The sequence below is a fragment of the Myotis daubentonii genome, chromosome 8, assembly GCF_963259705.1.
Source record: "Myotis daubentonii chromosome 8, mMyoDau2.1, whole genome shotgun sequence".
NCBI classification, from domain to species: Eukaryota; Metazoa; Chordata; class Mammalia; order Chiroptera; family Vespertilionidae; genus Myotis; species Myotis daubentonii.
In genome coordinates, this window is record NC_081847.1 from 18,938,351 (window position 1) to 18,959,714 (window position 21,364).

The 21,364-nt window shown below is 41.2% G+C and overlaps 1 protein-coding gene and 1 non-coding gene across 2 annotated transcripts in view; both read left to right on the plus strand.

The window, feature by feature from the left end:
- The first annotated feature begins 14 nt into the window (after positions 1-14).
- Positions 15-21,364, plus strand: part of SNX5 (sorting nexin 5) — a 28,212-nt gene continuing 6,862 nt past the window's right edge. Inside the window, exons 1-12 of the mRNA XM_059705463.1 lie at positions 15-67; positions 297-379; positions 9,289-9,393; positions 11,008-11,118; positions 11,848-11,969; positions 13,905-14,028; positions 15,256-15,351; positions 16,491-16,596; positions 16,682-16,757; positions 17,861-17,900; positions 17,986-18,072; positions 19,840-19,999. Coding sequence (XP_059561446.1) covers positions 329-379; positions 9,289-9,393; positions 11,008-11,118; positions 11,848-11,969; positions 13,905-14,028; positions 15,256-15,351; positions 16,491-16,596; positions 16,682-16,757; positions 17,861-17,900; positions 17,986-18,072; positions 19,840-19,999 — 1,078 coding nt within the window. The 5' untranslated portion in view covers positions 15-67; positions 297-328. The remainder of the gene's footprint in view (positions 68-296; positions 380-9,288; positions 9,394-11,007; positions 11,119-11,847; positions 11,970-13,904; positions 14,029-15,255; positions 15,352-16,490; positions 16,597-16,681; positions 16,758-17,860; positions 17,901-17,985; positions 18,073-19,839; positions 20,000-21,364) is intronic.
- Positions 5,533-5,769, plus strand: LOC132240395 (small nucleolar RNA SNORD17). Its single transcript, XR_009454306.1, has one exon. It is a non-coding gene; the product is annotated as a small nucleolar RNA SNORD17 (small nucleolar RNA).

Here is a 21,364-nt window from a genome sequence, read left to right on the forward strand (position 1 = left end):
GTGTTTCTGCCTTCCCGTCCCTCTCGCTGCCCTGTGGTCTGCGGCTCCCGCGTGGCCCGGAGCGAGGGTAGGCCCCGCGTAGCTTCTTTGCCCGGCTCCAAGATGGACGGGGGAGGCAGCTGTGGGGGAGCACGTGGCGTGCCGCTCGCCTTTCCTGGGGCTTCTGGGATGGTGGCGGAGTCCCGTGGCCTCCTGCCGCCGTGGGGCAGGGAGGCTAGCGGAGGCGGGGCCGCGGCCGCCCCTTTAGGCGCCCCGGCGGCGGCGGCGGCGGCCCAGCCTCTTCTTTCCTCGCACAGCCCGGCAGCCCGCGCTCGAGACCCGCGTCGCCATGGCCGCGGTTCCCGAGGTGCTGCAGCAGCAGGACGAGGACCGAAGCAAGGTGAGGCCTTACACTTGCAGGCGCCTGGCGGGAGGCCCGCCGGCCTCTCGGGGCCCCACATTTCTTCTCTCGTCGCAAAGGGGCTTTGGGGCCGCTCGTGTGCCCACGCGGGACGCACCTGCCGGGCCCCGAGCGCCCTTTGTTCTTCCTGAGGCTGAGAACAGACGCGGCACCGTGCCCAGCGGCCCGGTGTCCGGGGCCGAGCGGGCGCGGCGAGCCTCTGGAGCCCCGAGAATGGGTTTTTACCTAAAAAAGTTTTTTAAAACTGATCTTGGCTTCACGAAGACTGGACGGGGGACGTGAAATCCACTTACTATGCAACTAAATGCTTCCAAACTGCTCCCCCCCTCCACCTTGGTAAAACTCTTTTTTTGGCCTAAAATTTAGGCCTTAAATACGGAGGAAATTTCATCAAGTCAGAAATCTGAAACCTGTATCTTACAACTTTTATAAACGCTGAAGGCATCGCTGCGGGAGTTGTGTGACTTTTTAGTAGGTGCTCTAATAATAGTTGAACTCGGTTTTTAATTTTTAAAATTTGGGTGTTTATGTAAATTACCCCCATGCCACTTAAAGCTTGAGGTCTGGTAGGTAACGTGCAGTAAAATTAGTTTGCCGTAGCCAATTAAAGATTTAGAAACAAGCCCAGTTTTTTTTTTATTGACCCTTTACATTTGAATTAGTGTCGCACAGTTCGTATAAGTTGGTATGAACCACAACGTTATGTGCAGAATCGTTAACACAAGTTTTTCTGACAGAAGGGGCGGGGGGGGGGGGACTTTAAAGCTACAAAGCACTGTTGGATTTAACCTGGAAGACGCCTTAAAATGCCCCGTCTGTGTTGGCCATCTTTGGGGAGAGACTCATCCAGTCCAAGTCCCAAGGAGGGCCTCATGCTGTGTTCGTTACTCTAGTGCAACTTGGTGATGGGGGTAGTCAAGTCTTCCTGGGAGTATTTTTACTTGAAAGTTGAAAGAAGGAACTTGTTCTTTTTACTAAAACTGAAAGTGGCAACTTGACACTACGATTCTTACCAGAACATTCCAAAGGTAGATTTCTTCCTACAAGTTTAGATGCTGAATAGGAATTTTGATAGCAATTTGACACACACACACTTCTTCCTTGACCCACAGTGTTTGAGTCTAAAACATCAGCTGTTTGAAAGTGCTCCACTGCTTCAGCGGCCCTTCCTGCTTGTTAGTATGGTATATGGTAGCTGGAATTTAAAGTGCCCATCCTAACCCTCCAGCAAAATTGGAGGATTATGAAGGCTATTTCCTGCCCTCCCCTACCCCCCCAAACCTTGTAGTGGCTACAGGAAAAGGATTTATGTAGAATCATTTTCCTTCTTTTTTTTTATGAAGAAATAAGGAAATAATAAACTTACTATAATATTGCCCTAACACGTGGCTTCATTTTGCTTTCTGATCTAATTTTCGTCCTGTGCTGTGTATCTTTAGATGGTTTTTACTGTTAACTTAAAGGACGTTTTTTATAGAGAGCAAGGGAGAGAAACTTGATCAGCTGCCTCCTGCATGCCCCCTATGGTGCATGGAACCAGCGACCTTTTGGTCCATGGGAGACTGCTCAACCCACAGCCAGGGCCCCGGCAAGCCTCATAGATATGCCCTGACTGGGAATCGAATTAGAACCTGGTTCAGCTCGTTCTCTACTGATGGAAAAGATTGTATTTTGATCTTTAAATTTGGAAGAAATGGGATTTTTACCAAGTGTCATCCCTGAAAAAGCTAAGGCATTAACACCAGTGGCTCCATCGTTATAGTTACCTAGTACTGTGCCACCGTCCATGGGACGTTCTCGGGTGTCTGGAGTTTTTAATGGGTAGTGGGGGAATGAGATCATGCAGAACCTCGTTCCCATAAAATAAGTTACCCTGGTCTCTAGTCATTTTGCACCTTACAGGTTCTCGAGGCCTTCTGTTTGCCAAAAAGCCACTTAAATAGCTGGCATCATGGTTAGGTTCCCACTCCCAGATTCAGTGTGTATCCATCTGTTGTGATGAATCTCTTCAATATTCCAGCAAACCCACCGCAAATAGAGTATGGGTCCTGATTGCCTACCAAGACTTTTTTTTTTTTTTTTAATGATTCTTAAATTGCTAATATACTGAAGTAAGTTTAGCATGTAGGAAAAGTTTTGCAAGGAGATGGTAGCCCTTCCCAGCCTGGTGGATGATGTCTCCTTGGAGCCTCATTAATGTTTATGCTGCTGCTCTGGTTTGCAGTTTTTTGTTAACTGGTGTGGAAATTGTCTCTAGGGACACTTGACTCCCAGTTTGAGTGGGAAAATGTCCTAAAGTTTGTTAGTGTAGGAACAGTACTAAACTTTGACAACTACTATGACAATTTCAAAATTATTAATTTTTGTGGACTTTCTTAATTTAATGGCTTGACTTTGTTTTTCTTTTCTAAACTCTGAAAGTATAGGACTTATCAAAACTGCCCAAATCTTAGTTCTGGATCAGTAACTTGTACACAGTGTCTTAAGATGCCCACGATCTTGCATTTTTTGGGCTGTAGGAAGAAATGGCCAAGGGAGACTTACAGAATTTTCTAGGTCCTGAGATCTAAATTCTCATTTGGTGTGAGACCTGGTAAATAACCAACATCTGATGTAGAGCTTGAGTTTAAACCAGGGTTTTACAGCCTGAGCATTAATGACATTTTGGGCTTGATAATCTGTCGTGGGGAATTGTCTTGTGCATTGTAGGGGTTTAGCAGTATACCAGGCTTCTGGGTGACAGTAGCTCTCTTTCCTCCAGTAGTGATAGTCAAAAATATATGCAGCCATTGTTAAATGTTCCTTGGGTGGGAATCACTGGTTTAAACTTTCCTTTTAAAAATGATGTGTATGAGTGGGTGAAGGTTGTGTTACAGAGGCTGATCTTCAGTGTGCCAGTTTTTACATTTTTTGCAAATCTATGATTGATAAATTATAAGAAAATACATGCTGGCCCTAACCAGTTTGGCTCGGTGGATAGAGCGTCGGCCTGCGGACTGAAGGGTCCCAGGTTTGATTCTGGTCAAGGGCATGTGCCTTGGTTGCGGGCACATCCCCGGTAGGGAGTGTGCAGGGGGCAGCTGGTTGATGTTTCTCTCTCATCGATGTTTCTAGCTCTCTATCCCTCTCTCTTCCGCTCTGTAAAAAAATCAATAAGATATATTAAAGAAAAAAGAAAATACATGCTGTACCGTTGACTTTGGGGGAATTAGCTCCCCCACCCCAATACTGAGGAACCTTATCAAAAGATGGTAAAAGGGTTTCTTCAGTGGGTCTGGGGGCAGTTTAGGATTGCAGAGAGGCAGCTGTGTGTTCACTCTGTTGAAATGTAGTGCCTGCTTTGTATTTTGGAAACCTGAAGCTCTGATGTTACAGCACTCAAAACGTTGTGGACTAGAATTGAAGTTCACTAACAAACGTGCTGCAGAGTAGAACTTAGTTTAAAATCTTAAAAACATTTTGCTCTATTTATTGTCAGGGCCTGGTTGTTCGAGGAGATAAGGCAAAAATATTTCTGTAGCTTAGTACCCTTGAGATAGCGATAGCCATTGATGAAAGGGCATGAGTGAAGTGAGGTGGTAGGGAAACAACCCTTTAATGAACCCAATTTGAGGACAGTTGTAAGTTCTGCCTTTTAGAAGCAGTGAAGGAAGATGGCTGTGGAGGACATCTTGTCTCATGCATGTGGCAAACTTTACAAGTATAAATGGAAAGTTTCTCTGCCTGATCTCGCTTTCTAAAAAGCCTCACCTCCGACATCTGTTTATTTTCTGATTGGCCACTGAGTTAACTCTTAGGAGATAGCCCTTCTAAAAGAGGGACATGAAATTCATCACCTGTTTCATAACCCAAAGGCAAAAGCCAAGAGGGAGGAGAGTGTAAGTGCAGTTAGAGGCACAGAGGAAGGACTGCACTTCCTCAGTTCAGATACGGGATTGTTGGCTTGACTCTCCCCTCCTTCCTTCCCTTTTACAAATTTGGTGTAACTTTTTCAGGCACTGCTATGTGGTCTGTAGAGAAAAGTGTAATGTTCTCAGAATAGCTGCTTGTGGTATGCATTTTCTGCTTGAAGAGTATAGTTTACTTGTTTTTGAGGGGCAGGCCTTTAACCATTCTAGTCACTGTTAATGGTGAGTACAAATGCAGAAGCCAACTTCTTGGGCTTTCACTTTCTTTCTTTCTTTTTTTTTTTAAATATATTTTTATTGATTTTTTTTTTTTTTTTTTTTTTACAGAGAGGAAGGGAGAGGGATAGAGAGTTAGAAACATCGATGAGAGAGAAACATTGATCAGCTGCCTCCTGCACACCTCCCCACTGGGGATGTGCCTGCAACCAAGGTACATGCCCTTACTGGAACCAAACCTGGGACCCTTGAGTCCACAGGCCAACGCTCTATCTGCTGAGCCAAACCGGTTAGGGCTCACTTTATATTTCTTGAAGAGCAGTACAAAGCTACTGGTGAGTGATGAAATGAGGTAATGGAATATTTACACCTAAATGACTTGGGAAATGTGTGGTACCTTTGACTCAAAGCAGAGGGAATCTCATCAGGAAGCAGGCAGCCTTCTCTTTTCTCCATGCTGCCATTTGTGTCTCAAACTTATATAAGCTTAAGCTCAGATAGCTCTCTTGTGTTGCTGAATAATCTGGTGGTGGTGAAGGTAAATTTGTGTATTAAACCTATTTCCATTCATCTTGGTTTGATCATAAAGGTCAGGCAATGAATGTTCTTAAATATCCTCATCAACGTGTACTAGTAGTGTGTAACATGTCAGGCTTGTAGCAGAGGGCTGTGGACTTGATATATCAAGGAACTTTGGGGAGGGAGCCTTCATAGAATTGGGTGGTAGTAGATAAAGGGCTTTAGCTTTGAATGGAAGAAAATTAATTTTTTATTTTTCAGCTCCTTCCTCCATAGCACCGCTGTGTTGATTCCCAGTAGAATTTCTGTGCTAGGAGTTCCTTAGATCATACAGTGTAACCCTTTCATTTTGTGAGCTCATTTGAAAATAATCCAGGTATCTAGTAATTAGTTAGATTTCTTGTAATGAATGTTAGTTAAGCCAGTAATTCAACTTAATCTTTCTGGTTCCATGTTGGGATTTGACTAGTTCATGGGCTTTGCAGCCTTGTGAAATGATGATTGAGTTTATCCATTCGCTGAGTACGCTGCACTGACCTTCTTCCAAGCCTTGGTTCCTGTTCTAGGAACTCAGGGTTCAGTAGCCTCCAAATGCCCTGCAGTCTGTGGTGTTCTACCATGGACAGCTTGTGTGTTGGTGGACTACCCGTGAGAATGGTTGGTGTCAGCAGGGATGGGTCCCTCTCGGGCCCATCTCACCAAGATGAGTGGTGGAAATCTGATCACTTGCTGTGGCCCTTTATCTAGTTTTGTTTTTTTTTAAAGCTTCTGGCTAACTTCCATAACTTTTATCTATATTAGTATACTGAGATCTAGAAGACTGGTTCTGTTATGATTGATACTGGTAGACCAAAGTTATATGAAGAAGGGAAGAATCTATTGTAGGTTGGGGAGAGGGGCAGGAAATGAGAAACAACTAGGTTTAAAAGCAGAGCTCATTGCTTATAGTCAGTTCAGTTGTTTTCATGCACCAGTGCTATAAGGAAAAGCTGGGATAGAACAGATAAGCAGGTTTTGGAAGAAAATGGTAACAAAAAATTTGAGTACCAGTACTTGGAACCATAAAGGAGGGATTTGGAGAAGGATAATGGCATTAGAATTTCTTAAAGAGCACTTCTTTCCTGTGAGTTGAAACAGTAACAAAGTAATATATATATCTGCTGAATGTACCTTCTCTGTTCTCCCTTGTAGGTTCTGAATTTCAGAATCTAGCCTTCCATGTTGTCCAATCACATAGCTGCCCTTTGCCATCTGTGAACCATTAAATCTTTTGAAGAGTGAGCTTTGTAGATGGTGGTAAGCCTTGCACCAAAGTGAGTCAAAGTGAGATTTGGATCACAAGTGGTCTTTAGCTCAAAAGTCTGCAGAGTTGTCCTGCAGCCAGTAGTATCATGTTCCCCAGCTGGGTTGGCTGATGAATGGGTGAGGAAGTGCATAGGGATTCTTTATCAGGTTTTCTCCTTTTCAGGCTCTTACCAAGTATTTAGAGTTTTTAAAACAGTTAAAATTTTGCTTTCTAAATAAAGCAGTGCTGTTTATCTTCCCCTCCCCTTCCGCCGCCCCCCCCTCTTTTTTTCTTGTCACAAGATCATTGTAATCCTTACTATAAGGATTAATCGGGAAGGAAAGTATGTTGGGGGCTGAAACTCCATCTAAAACTTTTGGGTATATCATGCAATGGTTTCTATAGAAATATACAAAAGAAAGTCAGTTTTAAAACTTACATTTTATTGTCTGAGGATAGGTGTTTTAAATTTGATTCTCAAATGACCTAAGGGAACTGGGAAATTGAAAAAGTAACATGACTTGGTTCTGAAGCCTGCTTTTCTCCACTGATTTAAACAGCCATTCTTGGCATTTTGACATCAATAGCCCAACTTGGTATTGGCCACCAGTGCTAAGTAGTACTCTGGATGCTTATTTAGGGTAGGGGATAGAGCTGCGTGAGTGGGGTACAACCCAGTTCTTACACTCTACATCCTGCTGATTTATTTAGCAAGTACTGTGGCGGAAGGCTGTGGGGTTTGTTTGGGTTTTGTTGACTAAGCATCATACTTGATGCTTCCGGAGTAAGGATTCTGTGCTGACTTAGAAGTTTTAAGCATTTCACAACTTTCTATTGATTTATTTGCTTCATTTTCTGGAGGGTTATATGCTAACTGTAGGTTGTGTGTGTCTTCATTGCACTCATACCAAAAACAAACCAAAAACCATATTCCTATGGTAACAAGAAAGGAAGATAGTAATATAGTAAATAATCTAGGCTATTAATTATATGGTTAGAGTTATAGGAAAAGAGATGAAACCAGAAGATAATTGTTTGGTGGGATAAAAGCAGCTGGTAAAGTTCATTTTAGCTTTGATGCTTAAATAAACTTTCTCTATTACATTCACCTTGGTCCTTCAATACCTAATTCTAAAGCTAGCCCATGTGGAGATCACAGGCTCATTAAGTTTGTTTGTCTTATAGTGAGCTAAAATGGAATTGTCAGCCTGTTGAGAAATTGAGAGATGGCTAGAAACCAGAATTTGAGACTTCTTTAGGAAATGGAATCTCAGGAAGCATCACAGTTGTTGCTGAGCTCAGGGAAATGTACCTTAAACCTGCCCCGTCTTTCTACCAAGGTCTGTTGGCCCTTTTACACCGGCCCGCTTTGTTCCTGTTCTGATTGACAGATACAAACATAAAATAGTATTCTCTGCAGTCAAATTTTAGTCTATATTTTGAGGTCTTTTGAATTTTGTATTTGCCCAGTGGTAAGTTATCGGAAGGAAGGAAGCTTTTATCAGAAATATGTCAGGAGAGTCACAGTTATGACAAAATGAAGTACCCCTGACCTTGAGTCTTATCTTTGTTTGTAGAGATCTCATAAATGGACAGGAAAATTAAGTCAAAATAAGCAAGTATTTCATAGGAGTCATCAGGAATTAATTTGGGAGAAGTATTTAAGTTGAAATGTCAGGGACTTAAATATATTGTGATCTTACTAATATACCTGATGTTAAAATCAAGTTCTGGCAGAACTTGAAGCTTGTTTCTTATTAGAAAGCCGTTACAGGACTAACTCTGATTTTTGCAATTTAAATTTTTCTTAGTGCTTAAGGGAAAACGGGAGGTAACTGACAGTTTCTAAGATGTAGAAATAGAAGTTTTGTATTTTTTTAGTGGATATATTTAATCTTTTTGATTAAACCTGATTGAACCTATTTTTCTAGTTTCAAAAGGTAAGTGTATCAGTCTTAGGTCTTGAACTTTTTATTTTGAAGAAAAGAATTCAAAATGAAATTTAGGGGGAAATATCTCAGTATTCCTTGTTCCCTCATTCTCTTAACTCCAGTCTTCACTTGGCATTCTTCCTGTGTGCAATAAAAGAGTGTTACGACATCTTTACTTTAGCTCTGGGGGGTGGAGGTGGGAAGACATGAGATCCTTATTTCATGCAGTTTAATGCCTTGTCTGTGTCATACCTTCCTATTGACCATTACTCAGCTTGTCTGCTTTAAGAATTAGGGAATTTATCATACTTTAAATTCAGGACAAACACCATTTTAACCACTTTTTTTCCTTAACAGTCCATTTCTCCCCAAAATTCTTTTTAAACGGACAAACATGGAGTTGGGTGTTATTTTTCTCTGAATTCCTCTCACAAAATCTGTTGCTTTTGCTTCCAGGGCAGTGCAGGTAACGATGAGATTCTGCCAAGTAGGGCCTTTGTTAGTTTTTCAGTTCATTTCTCGGTGTCTAGATGAAACAATCCCTGGTAAATAGCTCTACTCTTGAGCCAGGTTTTTCTTATCTTTTTGACCTAGGATCCCATACCACATAACTGTTCTGTTTTACTAGTCTCGTCTTTCATATGAATGATCTGGTTAATTCCACTTGAGTATTCCTTGTAGTTTAGGCATTTAGGTGAGAAGTTCACGATTTCATCCTGTCTAGTTCAAGCCTTCTTAATAATGGGTCTCTAGGTGTTTGATTAAATAAATTTTTCAGGCTGATATAAAATGAGTAATGAACATGATATTAAAATTATAGTTGCTTTTTCAGATCACAGGAATACTTTGTACCCATCCATATATTTAAGATTTCCCTACAGTGTCAGATAAACTTAGATTTATCTCAGCTGACTTTGTTCTAAATGATCTCGTACAGGCTGCTTTTTAATTACTAGCTCCCATTTTTTGGAAGGATACTTTTTAGGACTAAGATGAATTTGAAACTAATGACCAAAAAATGTATTTCAGCTGAGATCTGTATCTGTGGACTTGAATGTTGATCCCTCGCTTCAGATTGACATACCTGATGCACTCAGTGAAAGAGATAAGGTCAAGTTTACAGTACACACCAAGGTAAGTGGTGGAATGGCTTCAAGAATACAAACAGTGCTCGTTTGCAGCCTTGTTTTTTACAGTGGCTGTGAGAAGAGACTTCCTGAACTGAAATGATTGCCATTTGTTTGCAATGTAGCACCACTGCTAAGTGAGCACCTCCCTCATCTTGTAGTGAGCCTCTAACTAAATAAGTGTAATTGCTGCAGTGTTTTCCACTATGGTGGAACCCTAGGGCATTGCTGATGTTAAATGTGGCTTGTACACTGTTCTATGAGGAAGGTACATCAAGCAAAGTGAAGCAGGCTGAACCATCTTCCTACACAGCTGAAGTGTCTTCCACCTTTGTTTTTTGTTTTTTTAATTTGATTTTTTTATTGATTTCAGAGAGGAAGGAAGAGGGAGAGAGACAGAAACATCAAACAATGAGTGAGAATCATTGATTGGCTGCCTCCTGCACACCCCCTACTGGGGATTGAGCCAGCAACCCGGGCATGTGCCCTTGATTGGAATCGAACCTGGGACCCTTCAGTCCACAGGCTGACGCTCTATCCACTGAGCCAAACCAGCTAAGGCCACCTTTGTTTTTAATTTGCATGTGTGGGAAGTGCTTTCTCATGTTTACCAAGTTCTTGGCCTTTGCCCCACTTATTTCTTGTGATTCAAAAGAGCTTTTTTATTTTTTTGCCGCCAAATTTTTATTTTTATAAATTTTAATTTTTTAAATTGATCTTAGAGAAAGGGAAAGAGAAACATCAATTTGTTCCACTTATTTATGCATTCTTTGTTCTATTTATTTATTCCTGACCAGGGATCAAACAGCCTTTGGCATATAGGATAACCAGCTGACTACCAGGCCAGGCCTGTCTCCACTTGAGGATTTGCTTTATTTGTTTTAGAGAGAGAGGAGGGGAGAGGGAGGGAGAAATATCAATTAGTGGCCTCCCATACATGCCCCAACCAGGGATTGAACCCCAAACCTAGGTATATACCCTGACCAGCAATCAAAACCACCACCTTTTTGGTGAAAGGGAAAAGACTCCCAACCGAGTCATCCGGCCAGGCTTGTTTCCATATTTTTAATTTGACAAAAAGCAGTATCAGTTCTTTCAGGAACACTTCCAGCCTCCTTTTCTCCTTACCTAGTAGTTAAAATGTATTGAATACTTTTCCTATCCCAGGCGCTGTTGTAAAAGGTTTACATGGATTTGTTTTTTTATAACAACCTTATCATGTTTTATTATCCCCACTTTACAGGGCAGGAAACAGGAACTGATTTAAATAAAGCAAATAAATATCTATAAGGTCTTTTCCCATGTCTTTTTTTCCTCTTAATACCTTGGTAGCTTGATTGGCACACCTCAATTAATCAAAAGGCAGTGTGAAGACTGCATAATTATATCTGAGTTGACGTACAAGGTGGAAATTTGTGAAAAGAATTCCTTAAAGAACATGTTTAATCTTGGCTATGGCTTTTCATAGTGGTGGAGAGATTGTGTGTTGCTGCATTTTATTCTTTAGTGGATCTCATTGTGATGTTTTATTTAGGATTTTCCCTTAGTGCAGCTCAGGAAATTCAAGCCACTTTATCTAAAATAAATGGTAGTTACCAGTTAACTTCTCTTTTATTTACAGACCACACTGCCCACGTTTCAGAGCCCAGAGTTTTCTGTTATAAGGCAACATGAAGACTTTGTATGGCTACATGACACTCTTTCTGAAACTGCAGACTATGCTGGGCTTATTGTAAGTGCATTTTGGAAAATAAAATAATTACCGAAGGATGTTTCTTCTACCTTGCTGTTCATTCTGTTTAGAGACTTTTACCCATTTTTCATCATGGATTGTGAAAGTCTGATCTCACCTGCCAACTAGAGTATGTGCTAATCATTACTGTTAAAATCTAGAATATGAGATTAGTGTTGTAGCTATGAATGAATGGAAACATACAGTCTTACAATCTCAAATGTTGTAGTCTGCTTAAGGGATAAAGGAGGCAGTTCTTGTGTTCACCTCTTTAGAGTTAATGTATGGCTGCAGGAAGAGACCTTCTGATTTTATAGGAGTGTGGTTTGTACTGTCAGGCAGACTGAAGAATCTGGCAAAATAATTAAAATTAGTACTGAAACTTATGTTTAAGAACGTTCTGTTCACTCAGTATTAGAATGTATTTTATTGTCCTCTGGAATTAAATTCTTTTTAAAGTCTATAGACTATTATCTTGATGTTTCCTCATCAGCTCTATTTTAGTACTGATTGTTAGTGTAACAACTATTGTACCCTACCAATTGTTCATAATAGATAAACTGAACAAGTGAGTGCCCAGTTTTGGGGAGGACACTTTTAAATGGCCAAAACCAATAAGGTTAAAAGAAAGACAGGTTGACCACAGGACTGGTGGCCTGTGTACAAGCCCTAACTAGAGAATGTCACTGCTGGGACAAGAATGCTCACGAGTTATCTGCTCTGCTGCAGATTCCACCTGCTCCTACAAAGCCTGACTTTGATGGCCCTCGAGAGAAGATGCAGAAACTGGGGGAGGGCGAAGGGTCTATGACCAAAGAAGAATTTGCCAAGATGAAGCAAGAGTTGGAAGCGTAAGTGGATCTTCTTAATGGGATGAGTATAGTAATTACTAGTGCTGTCCTTTAAAACTGCATTTTGCAGAGTGTCGGGCATAGTCTTGAGCTTTAGACCTTGACTTCCTTGGGCCACAAGCACTGGTGAGTAGTTTTCCCCTATGTAGACCATACTTGTTATGGAATGCTGGTCTGGCATGGTGAAGTAAACCTTTGTGTTTTCATATATAATTTTTTCAAGCTGCTGATAGTGTGCAGTTCTCTGAAGTTTGATTACTGGAAACATAGTTGAAACTAGATTGCAGTGAGTGCTGTTACAGAGAAGCATTCTGAATGATAACCACATTGCAGGATCAGAAAAAGTCCACAGGAAGTTTATTTTTCTTTGATTGTAATTTAATTCACACAAAAATGGTTTTTTAATTCTGTATCATAGTTGGAGATTTGCACTAAAGTTTCTTGTGAAACCATCCTTGGTTTATATTGACTTCCTCCCCTCTTCTACCATCAGTGTATTGAACTTAGGTGCTCATTTCAGCACTTCCCATTAATGCTCTGCCCCAAGTCCATATTGTCTAGGACCAGTGATCCCAAACATCCAGCTCCTGAATTATTCATGCATTTCAGTGACTATCATGACCACTAATGAGGGTAAAGCACTGAACGCAGACTCAAGTTCCCCTTTGGGAAGTTTAGAGTGATCTTTAATGTCTAGATTGAGATAGATCCACTTGGTAATTTTTTGTGTATGTGATTTTGAGGGTATGTTTATTAAAGCTGGGGGACAGTGCTCTGGCACTTGTGGTTCAGTCGGTAGGAGCATTGTCCTGTACACTAAAAAGTCACGGGTTCAATTCTCAGGGCACATACCTGTCCCTTCCCCAAAAAACAAACAAACCAACCATGAAATATCCTTGAGTGAGGATTTTTTTAAAAAGCTGAGGACAGCGAAACAAGGAGGGGCTTAGAAGAAACAACAGGAGAGAGCCAGAGCCTAGGTGGGGCTGCTCTGGCTCAAGAAATGTTATGGGAAAGAAATAAGCTTCTTTGGCTCACTGAGAAGTAAGTCAGTGACAGAAGTGAGCCAAGGTGGGGCTGCTATTGGCTCACTGAAAAGTCAGAAGAGGGCCTTGGAGACAGGTTCAAGGGGTTAGCCTTGGACAAACTGCCACTGCTAGTTGCTCCCCTGGTTGCAAGTCTCATGGACACCTTTATCTTAGTTTATTTTTTAGAGAGTGGAAAGAGAGGGACAGGGAAAGAGACATCAATTGGTTGCCTCCCACAGGGGGGGGGATCAAACCTGTAACCCTTTGATGTGTGGGCTTATGCTCTAACCACTGAGCACACAAGCTAGGGCTCTCTGGGACCTTTAGATAGGAGATGTATGCCTTAGTGGGAAAGAGGGGTGGGGGTGTGTTGAGATGGGGGAGAGTGCTGGGTCCTTTTATCTTGAGGGCTTTTAAAGGCTGGGAGTTTAGGGGAGGATCTCAATAGTATATTCATCAGTTGTATTATACTGATGCACCAAAATGAGATTTATTCCCTTAACTTCATCTGTCCTTAGGTGTCGTATAATTTCTTATGATTCTGAGCCTTTTTAGTCTCCGTGCTGTCTATATAGCTGCCAAATTAAAGGGTGTTTTTTGTGTGTGTGTGTGATTTTAAAGAAATCAATGTTCTGTTGGCTGCTAAATACCAGCAGTGTTTGCATGTAGATTCCAGGCTTTGTAGACTTAATCCATCAACCCCAGTTATAATACCACTTTCCCTCTTTTGTTTATTCCATAGATTTCAAAATAGCAACTATCTTATTACTGAGTTAGATGTAAAGTTATACCAAAATGTTTAGGCCTTATTCAGATATTTTAGTTAGTGGCATGAGCAGTAATTAGGTGGGGTAGTGCTTGCCAGTTGAGTGGTGCCAACTAACTGTCTTGTATGCTTCTCTTTTAGTGAATATCTTGCTGTCTTTAAGAAGACTGTATCCTCCCATGAAGTCTTTCTTCAGCGGCTTTCTTCTCACCCTGTTCTCAGTAAAGATCGCAACTTTCATGTTTTCCTGGAATACGATCAGGATGTAAGGCTTTTTTTTTTTTTTTTTTTTTTTTAAGATTTCATTTCCATGATCCAGGAAAATGTACAAGACTATTCTTTAAAGATATATCTGATGCCCGGCTGGTGTGGCTCTATGGTTGAGTGTCTACCCATGAACCAAGAGGTCACCAGTTGGATTCCCAGTTGACACATGCCCAGATTGCAGGCTCCATCCCCAGTAGGGAGTGTGCAGGAGGTACCTGATCGATATTTCTCTCATTGATGTTTCTATCTCTCTGCTCCTCTCCCTCTTTCTAAAATCAATAAAGACATATTTAAAACAAATAAGCTATAGAGTTGTTAAAAATAAAAATACTTGATACATATTGTCCAAAATTGACTTTTAGTGTTCTGAATTTCTTACCAACACAGTGGAAACCTTTAGTATATGCCACTTCCTCTCCCTGGCAGATCAATTATGTAAGACATTTTTATAAAAGGCTAAAGATTATGACCTTTTTCCCCTTCTGAAGAATAGTTTTCTCTCTCAGTTAAGTTTGGGATTATTAGAAGAAACTTAAATCGATCCAAATTTGTTTTTTCTAGGCTACCTTTTTGTTGACAAAAGACTTGTATATTTGTTTTTTTAGTGTTTCTGTTAATATGTATGAAGCAAATCCCAACTTAGAAATTTCCTCAGTGTCTTCTAACCAGTGAAGTTTAATAAACATAGAACAGAACAAATTTTACCAAAAATTTAAAAGCCACTGGGATTTGGTGCCTAGCTAACGTGGCTCAATTGGTTGGAGTGTCATCCTTTACACAAAAGCAGCTGTCGCCCACCAGTGTTCCATGAGGTCCAAAAGGTTGGCGACCACTGCACTAAAGGATCACAGTTCAACTCCCAGTGAGGACACATATCCAGTTGAGGGTTCTATCCCAGGTCAGGGTGCATGTGGGAGGCCACCGATTGATGTTTCTGTCTCTCCCTCTAAAATCAATAAAAAAGGTAAGGGGCGGGGGGAACCCATCTTGTTGCCCAGATAGTTTTCAAAATATCTATTACATCATACTTTTAGAATTGTGACCTGGATTTAGGTTTAGCTATATATTCAGTATCTTAGATCTGGTGGTTAAGATGGAATTTGTCTTAATGTCTTTATCTTATGCGTGTGCCTATACTAGTAAATAGTCTTATTTGGAAAGTATTTAGGACTTACCCAGAAAAATATATTTACCATAAACTTCCTTTGACATTCTCTTTCTTCAGCTAAGTGTTAGGCGGAAAAATACCAAAGAGATGTTTGGTGGCTTTTTTAAAAGTGTGGTGAAAAGTGCTGATGAAGTCCTTTTTTCTGGAGTTAAGGTAAGTGGCTTTTAGCTGTTTAAGAAAATTCCTGACTTTGCATAGATAGGTGACCTTTTATTTCTTTAGAAAAGATATTTGTGAAATGAGTTTTTCCAAAATATCCTGTTCTCTCCCTGGAGAAGGGATAAGAACCTTCTCACACTTAAGTCTTTATTTTCTCCTTTTTTTTTGTAAGGAGAGAAGTGAAATTATTTAAAAAAAGAAAATTAGCCACAAGGGCAGTCGTTCATGATGGTCTCCAGAACTACACAGCCCATTTTGGTAGCCCCAGACACTTGACATTTTCAATTTTATTTATTTGCTGGATTCCAAGGACTTGATGCGAAGAAAAGAATGTATTATATCTCATTGATAGTTTTGTTGTAGATAATACTGAGTTAAGTAAAATATTTAAAGTTAATTTCACCTGTGGCTACTAGAAAAATTTTAATGGCACATATGGCTTACATATTTATACTATTAAGTACTATTCTAGAAAATCAAATTAATATACAAGTCTCTTTAACCTCATAGGTGTGATTTATTCCTTTATTCCTCATCCCCCCTTTTAACTGTGTTACCTTAATAGCTACTATTTGGTATCTAACTTTGTCACTTGCGGGCTTGAGTAAGTAGCCTAGAATATAGGTGATGAGTACCAGGGGCCTTATTAGAAATTTGGAAGCTCTTTGGTGATCTCGGTGGCACAGTTTAAGGTGTGTGGGACTTAATCTGTACCCACATATTGCAGGGTGTTTAGTGTCCCTGGCTGGTGCCCACCAGATTCCAGTATTGCCTCTCAGTCTGAAAGCAACCGAATTCAGCCCTCCTCTATACACAGAGTATCTGAAGCTAGGTGGCAGCAAATCACGAAGCAGAACTATTGCTCTCACAGAATTGCTAGATCTTAGGATACCAGAGTGTTACTGGGCTTTGTTAAATGGTTCTTCAAAATGGTTCTCTGTTGACATTTCCTGCCATCACTTGACTTTTGCTGGTCTTAAGTGTGAAATGGTATTTTATCAATTTGTATTTACCTGGTCTGTAGAGCTTAAGCTTATGCATGAGTTTATTTCCTTAATGTTTCTTCTAATTCAAAACACATATTCATATTTTTAAGTTTTGCTTCTTAAATTTTTCCCCCCCTCTCCTTTTAGGAGGTAGATGACTTCTTTGAGCAAGAGAAGAATTTCCTCATTAACTATTATAATAGGATCAAGGATTCATGTGCAAAAGCTGACAAAATGACCAGATCTCATAAAAGTAAATATCATTCACCCACTAGCCACCTACCTTTGCTAATGTGCCAGTTCTGTTCATATAAACAAGGCTGTTCTTGTTTCTACAGATGTTGCAGATGACTATATCCACACTGCAGCCTGCCTGCATAGCCTGGCTTTAGAGGAACCCACAGTCATCAAAAAGTAAGTTTTTGTTGGAAAGCTATTCCCTAAATTCTCTAATCCAAAACTAGTAGGTGGTATGATTGAAAATATAGTGAGTAGTGACTACATAATTTCAGTTCTCTTGAGTACAAGCTTATCAAAGGTAGATAAGATAGTTTCTAGTAGCTAAAATCTTATACACTCTCTGAACACACAGACACTTTGTAGTGGACTCAGAGGGCACTTCTGTACCAGACGTGATTATTGAGTCTGTATTACATGTCTCTACTACTTTTTGTTTTCTTTTTTTTGAAGTTTGCCTTGTATGTTCTGTTCCACATAGTTCTTGGCACTTTACTTGGCAATATCTTGGAAAGAGATTTGATGGAAGTGGTCATAAGGATAATGTAATGATCCCAGTCTGATCTTGAGCTTTTTAAAAATTTATATTTTTCAGTTTCTTTAGCCCGGCCATTTTTGGTGTGATACAGTATTCTATTTAATACCTAGGCTTAGTATAACAGGCAGCAGTATTTCTGATTTGAAAGTGGAAGTCAGCTAATGGCGGAACCAAGGTGAAATAGTTTATACTTAATGGCTTTGGGGCACACCTGATGGTTCATTAGAACCTGACTTTGGTTAACACAGATTTAGCATTAGATAAAAATTGGGGACACGCCCTGGCCAGTGTGACTCAGATGTTTGGGGTGTCATGTACACCGAAAGGTGGCGGCTTCGATTCCTGGTCACAGCTAGATTGTGGGTTTGATCCCTGATTGGGGCTCCTGGGAGACAACCAATTTGATGTTAATCAATCTCTCTCTCTCTCTCTCTCTCTCTCTCTCTCTCTCTCTCTCTCTCTGTCGCATCTCTCTCTGTCGCACGCACACGCATAATATCAATAAAAAATACTGATAATTAAAATTGGAGCACAGGTTCTTCATGGCAATATGGCTGAAGGGGGGTAGTGTACCAACAGGTTGATACCCATGATTACGACACTATAAGTGTGTTCAACTTTATAGTCATCTTCTCTACTAGAATGGGCCAAATCTAGTGATGAAAACAATATTTTGATATGTTAATTCTAAAGCACCAAAGGCTAAGACTCCTGAATTTACCCATTCCTGTATATATTTTAGGTACCTGTTGAAGGTTGCTGAGCTGTTTGAAAAACTTAGGGTAAGGATTTTTATTTTGGTTTTCTTTATATATTTTATAATCTGTTGATATCTACTTTGATGATGATCTGTATTTATTCTAAAAGAAAGTAGAGAGTCGAGTCTCCTCAGATGAAGATTTAAAGTTGACAGAGCTCCTTCGATACTATATGCTCAACATAGAGGCTGCTAAGGTAAGTTCTTTACGTCTGCCTTGCCATGACTTTTAAGAGGTGTGATGTTAGAGATTTTTGTTAAAAATGAAGGAAGATAGGAATTTGTCAGGATTGTTTATGTAAGTGATGAGGATCTAAATAGAGATGTAAATTGAGGCAAGCTTGAGTTATCAGAAATTGAGTTTATTGAGGAATGGCAATTTGGAAAAGGCATGCAACAATAGTAAGCTACATGTGAGTCTGGTGAGGGTGTGGAGCGGATTTATGGGCAAGGAGGGTACAAAGAGTGGGAAGTCTGTCCACGAAATAAGTTCAAGCAGTAAGTTCATGGGTGGAGGTTCATTGGTCAGGAGATTCTTCTGTAAATCAGGCATTTACAGGAAAGTAGCCTGCTAGTTCTTAAGTTCTGTTCTGCGGGCACATGCATGAGGTTCTTCATTTCATGTCTTTCAGTCTCATTTTAGATTGAAATTTTCCCACAGTTATGTATCTTTTTGTGGCATTGTATCCTTACCTTGTATTACTTGAGATCAATAGCGGTTGTACTTGAGAAGACAGATACATAAATAGTTTGGGGGTTATGAGTTATTTGATGCAGTACATAACTGAAGACTTTCTGAAGGGGCTATTTCTGAGGCAGAAAAGGTTTTGGGATTTCTGAGTTTTATTGAATTGCAATTGTCATTAAGCATTATTTATTAAAAAAGCAAGACTAATTGGGAGCAGAATGACCTTTTAGAATGAAACATGCATTCTCCACTTTCTACACAACCCTGAACAAAAATGTTTCCTGTCATTTTTGTGTGAAATAATGAATCAGACATAAGATTAGATAGGGAAAATATGTAACAGAAAAATGCTGTCAGAATGTAGAAATTCATTATTTTCCCCTTAGTTTAGTTTTGTTTTAGTTAATTTGTCATTTGGCATGTTTCTTTAGTCTTATATTTGGATTTTTTTTTTTTTTTACACATTCTTGACTATTCTTGACTATCTTTATATGAATTTAAGTGCTGATGATAAACAAATTTTTTTGCATATATACAAAGAGGGACATAATTGAATCTTAGATGTCTGTCATACATGCAGACCTTTCCATTTTATTATAATTATTTTTTAATATATTTTTATTTCAGAGAGGAAGGGAGAAGGAGAAAGATCAATGATGAGAGAGAATCATTGATTGGCTGCCTCCTTGTATGCCCTCCAATGGGAATTGAGCCCGCAACCTAGGCATGTGCCCTTGACTGGAATCGAACCTGGGACCCTTTAGTCTGCAGGCTAATCCACTGAGCCAAACTGGCTAGGGCATAACTTCCCATTTTAGATACTAAGGTAACTTTTACTTTGCTGCAACATTGCTAAGAATATTTCAGATTAGGTCCTCAGGGTAGACTTCCAGAGGCTGGGTTCTCTGGAAAAGGTTATAAGAATGTTCTAACTACCTCATTGCCCACTTTGCATTCTATCTGCATCATTTGACTCACCTTGCAGTCATTGCACATGTTCAATACACAATGGTTAATTTTCTGAAATTACTTTCCTAGAAAAAGAAATCCTTCAGTTTTCACTGTTGTTTTTTTTTTCTTTTGACTCACATGAACAATTCAGAAAAACTTCTCAGTAATGCCATAAGAGTTCTTCCAAGACTGATCTTGGAATTAAAAAAATAATGGGGCGGGGGCGGTCATGAAGTAGACTAGATGTTGACATTTCAGGTAGTGCATTGGCACTAGAGTACTTGGGATATTTTACCATGTTTTTATCTGTTAATTTTCTTCTCAGGATCTCTTATACAGGCGTACCAAAGCCCTCATTGACTATGAGAACTCAAACAAAGCGTTGGATAAGGCCCGGTTAAAAAGCAAAGATGTCAAGTTGGCTGAGGCACACCAGCAAGAATGCTGCCAGAAATTTGAACAGCTTTCTGAATCTGCAAAAGAAGGTAGAGCAGGGCCACTCTTTACCTTTACCTTTTACTTGTAAACTAGAGGCCTAATGCACGAAATTCATGCAAGAGTAGGCCTTCCCCCAGCTGCTGGCACCAGCTTCCCTCTGGCACCCAGGACCTGGGCTTCCCTTGCAGCCCCAGCTTCCAGAAGGATGTCTGGTGTAATTAGCATATTAGGCTTTTGTAATTATAGATTATTTCAACCTCACTGAGAGAAGTTGCACAAATAGTGCAGAGAACACCATACATACATCCTTTAGTTGTGGACACCTACCTGTCCACAGTTTGTTCTTTCTGTTTTCTAATTTGGCACACTTGCTCCCATGTGTGTGTTTTTATAACTGCATTAGAGGCCCAGCGCACGAAATCACGCGAGTCCCAGACCCAGTGCTCCGCAGGACCCATCAATGCACCTCCTGGTGACCGGTCTTTGGACGTTATGGCGTTTTGGCCACAGGCCTTTTATAATATAGACTAGAGGCCCGGTGCACAAAAATTTGTGCACTCGAGGGGGAGGGGAGGTCCCTCAGCCGGCCTGTGCCCTCTCGCAGTCTGGGACCCCCTTGGGAGATAACGACCTGCTGGCTTAGGCCTGCTCCCAGGTGGCAGAGGGCAGGCCCAATCCCTAGGTGCAGCCCCTGGTCGGGCTCAGAACAGAGCTGATTGGGGAGTTGAGGCGCCACCCCCTGTCATGCACAGAGCAGGGTGGATCGGGAGGTTGAGATGCTACCCTCAGTCACGCTCAGGGTAGGGCCGATTGGGGGGTTGGGGCACCGCCCCCGTCACACTCAAGGCAGGGTCAATGGGGAGGTTGCGGTGCCACCCCGTCACGCACAGACAGGGCCGATCGGGGTTGGGGTGCTGCCACTGTCACACTCAGGGCAGGGCCGATGGGGAGGTTATGGCTCTACCCCGTCACACACAGAGTAGGGCCCATGGGGGGGGGGGGGTTGGGGCACTGCCGCTGTCACACCCAGGGCAGGGCCGATGGTGAGGTTATGGCTCTACCATGTCTCATACAGAGCAGGGCCCGAGGGTGATCAGGGGGTTGGGGAGCTCCCCCCATCAGGCACAGAGCAGGGCTGATCAAGGGTTTGGGGCGCCTTCCCCTGTCACGAACAGAACAGGGCGGATAGGGAGGTTGTGGCCCCGCTCCCTGTCACACATAGAGCAGCAGGGTGATAGGGGGTTTGGGCGCTGCCCCCGGTCACGCTGATCCCGGTGCCAGGAGGCCTCGCGGCTCCGCTGATCCCAGTGCTGAGAGGCATATTACCCTTTTACTATATAGGATAGAGGCCTGGTGCACGGGTGGGAGCCGGCTGGTTTGCCCTGAAGGGTTTCCTGGATCAGGGTGGGGGT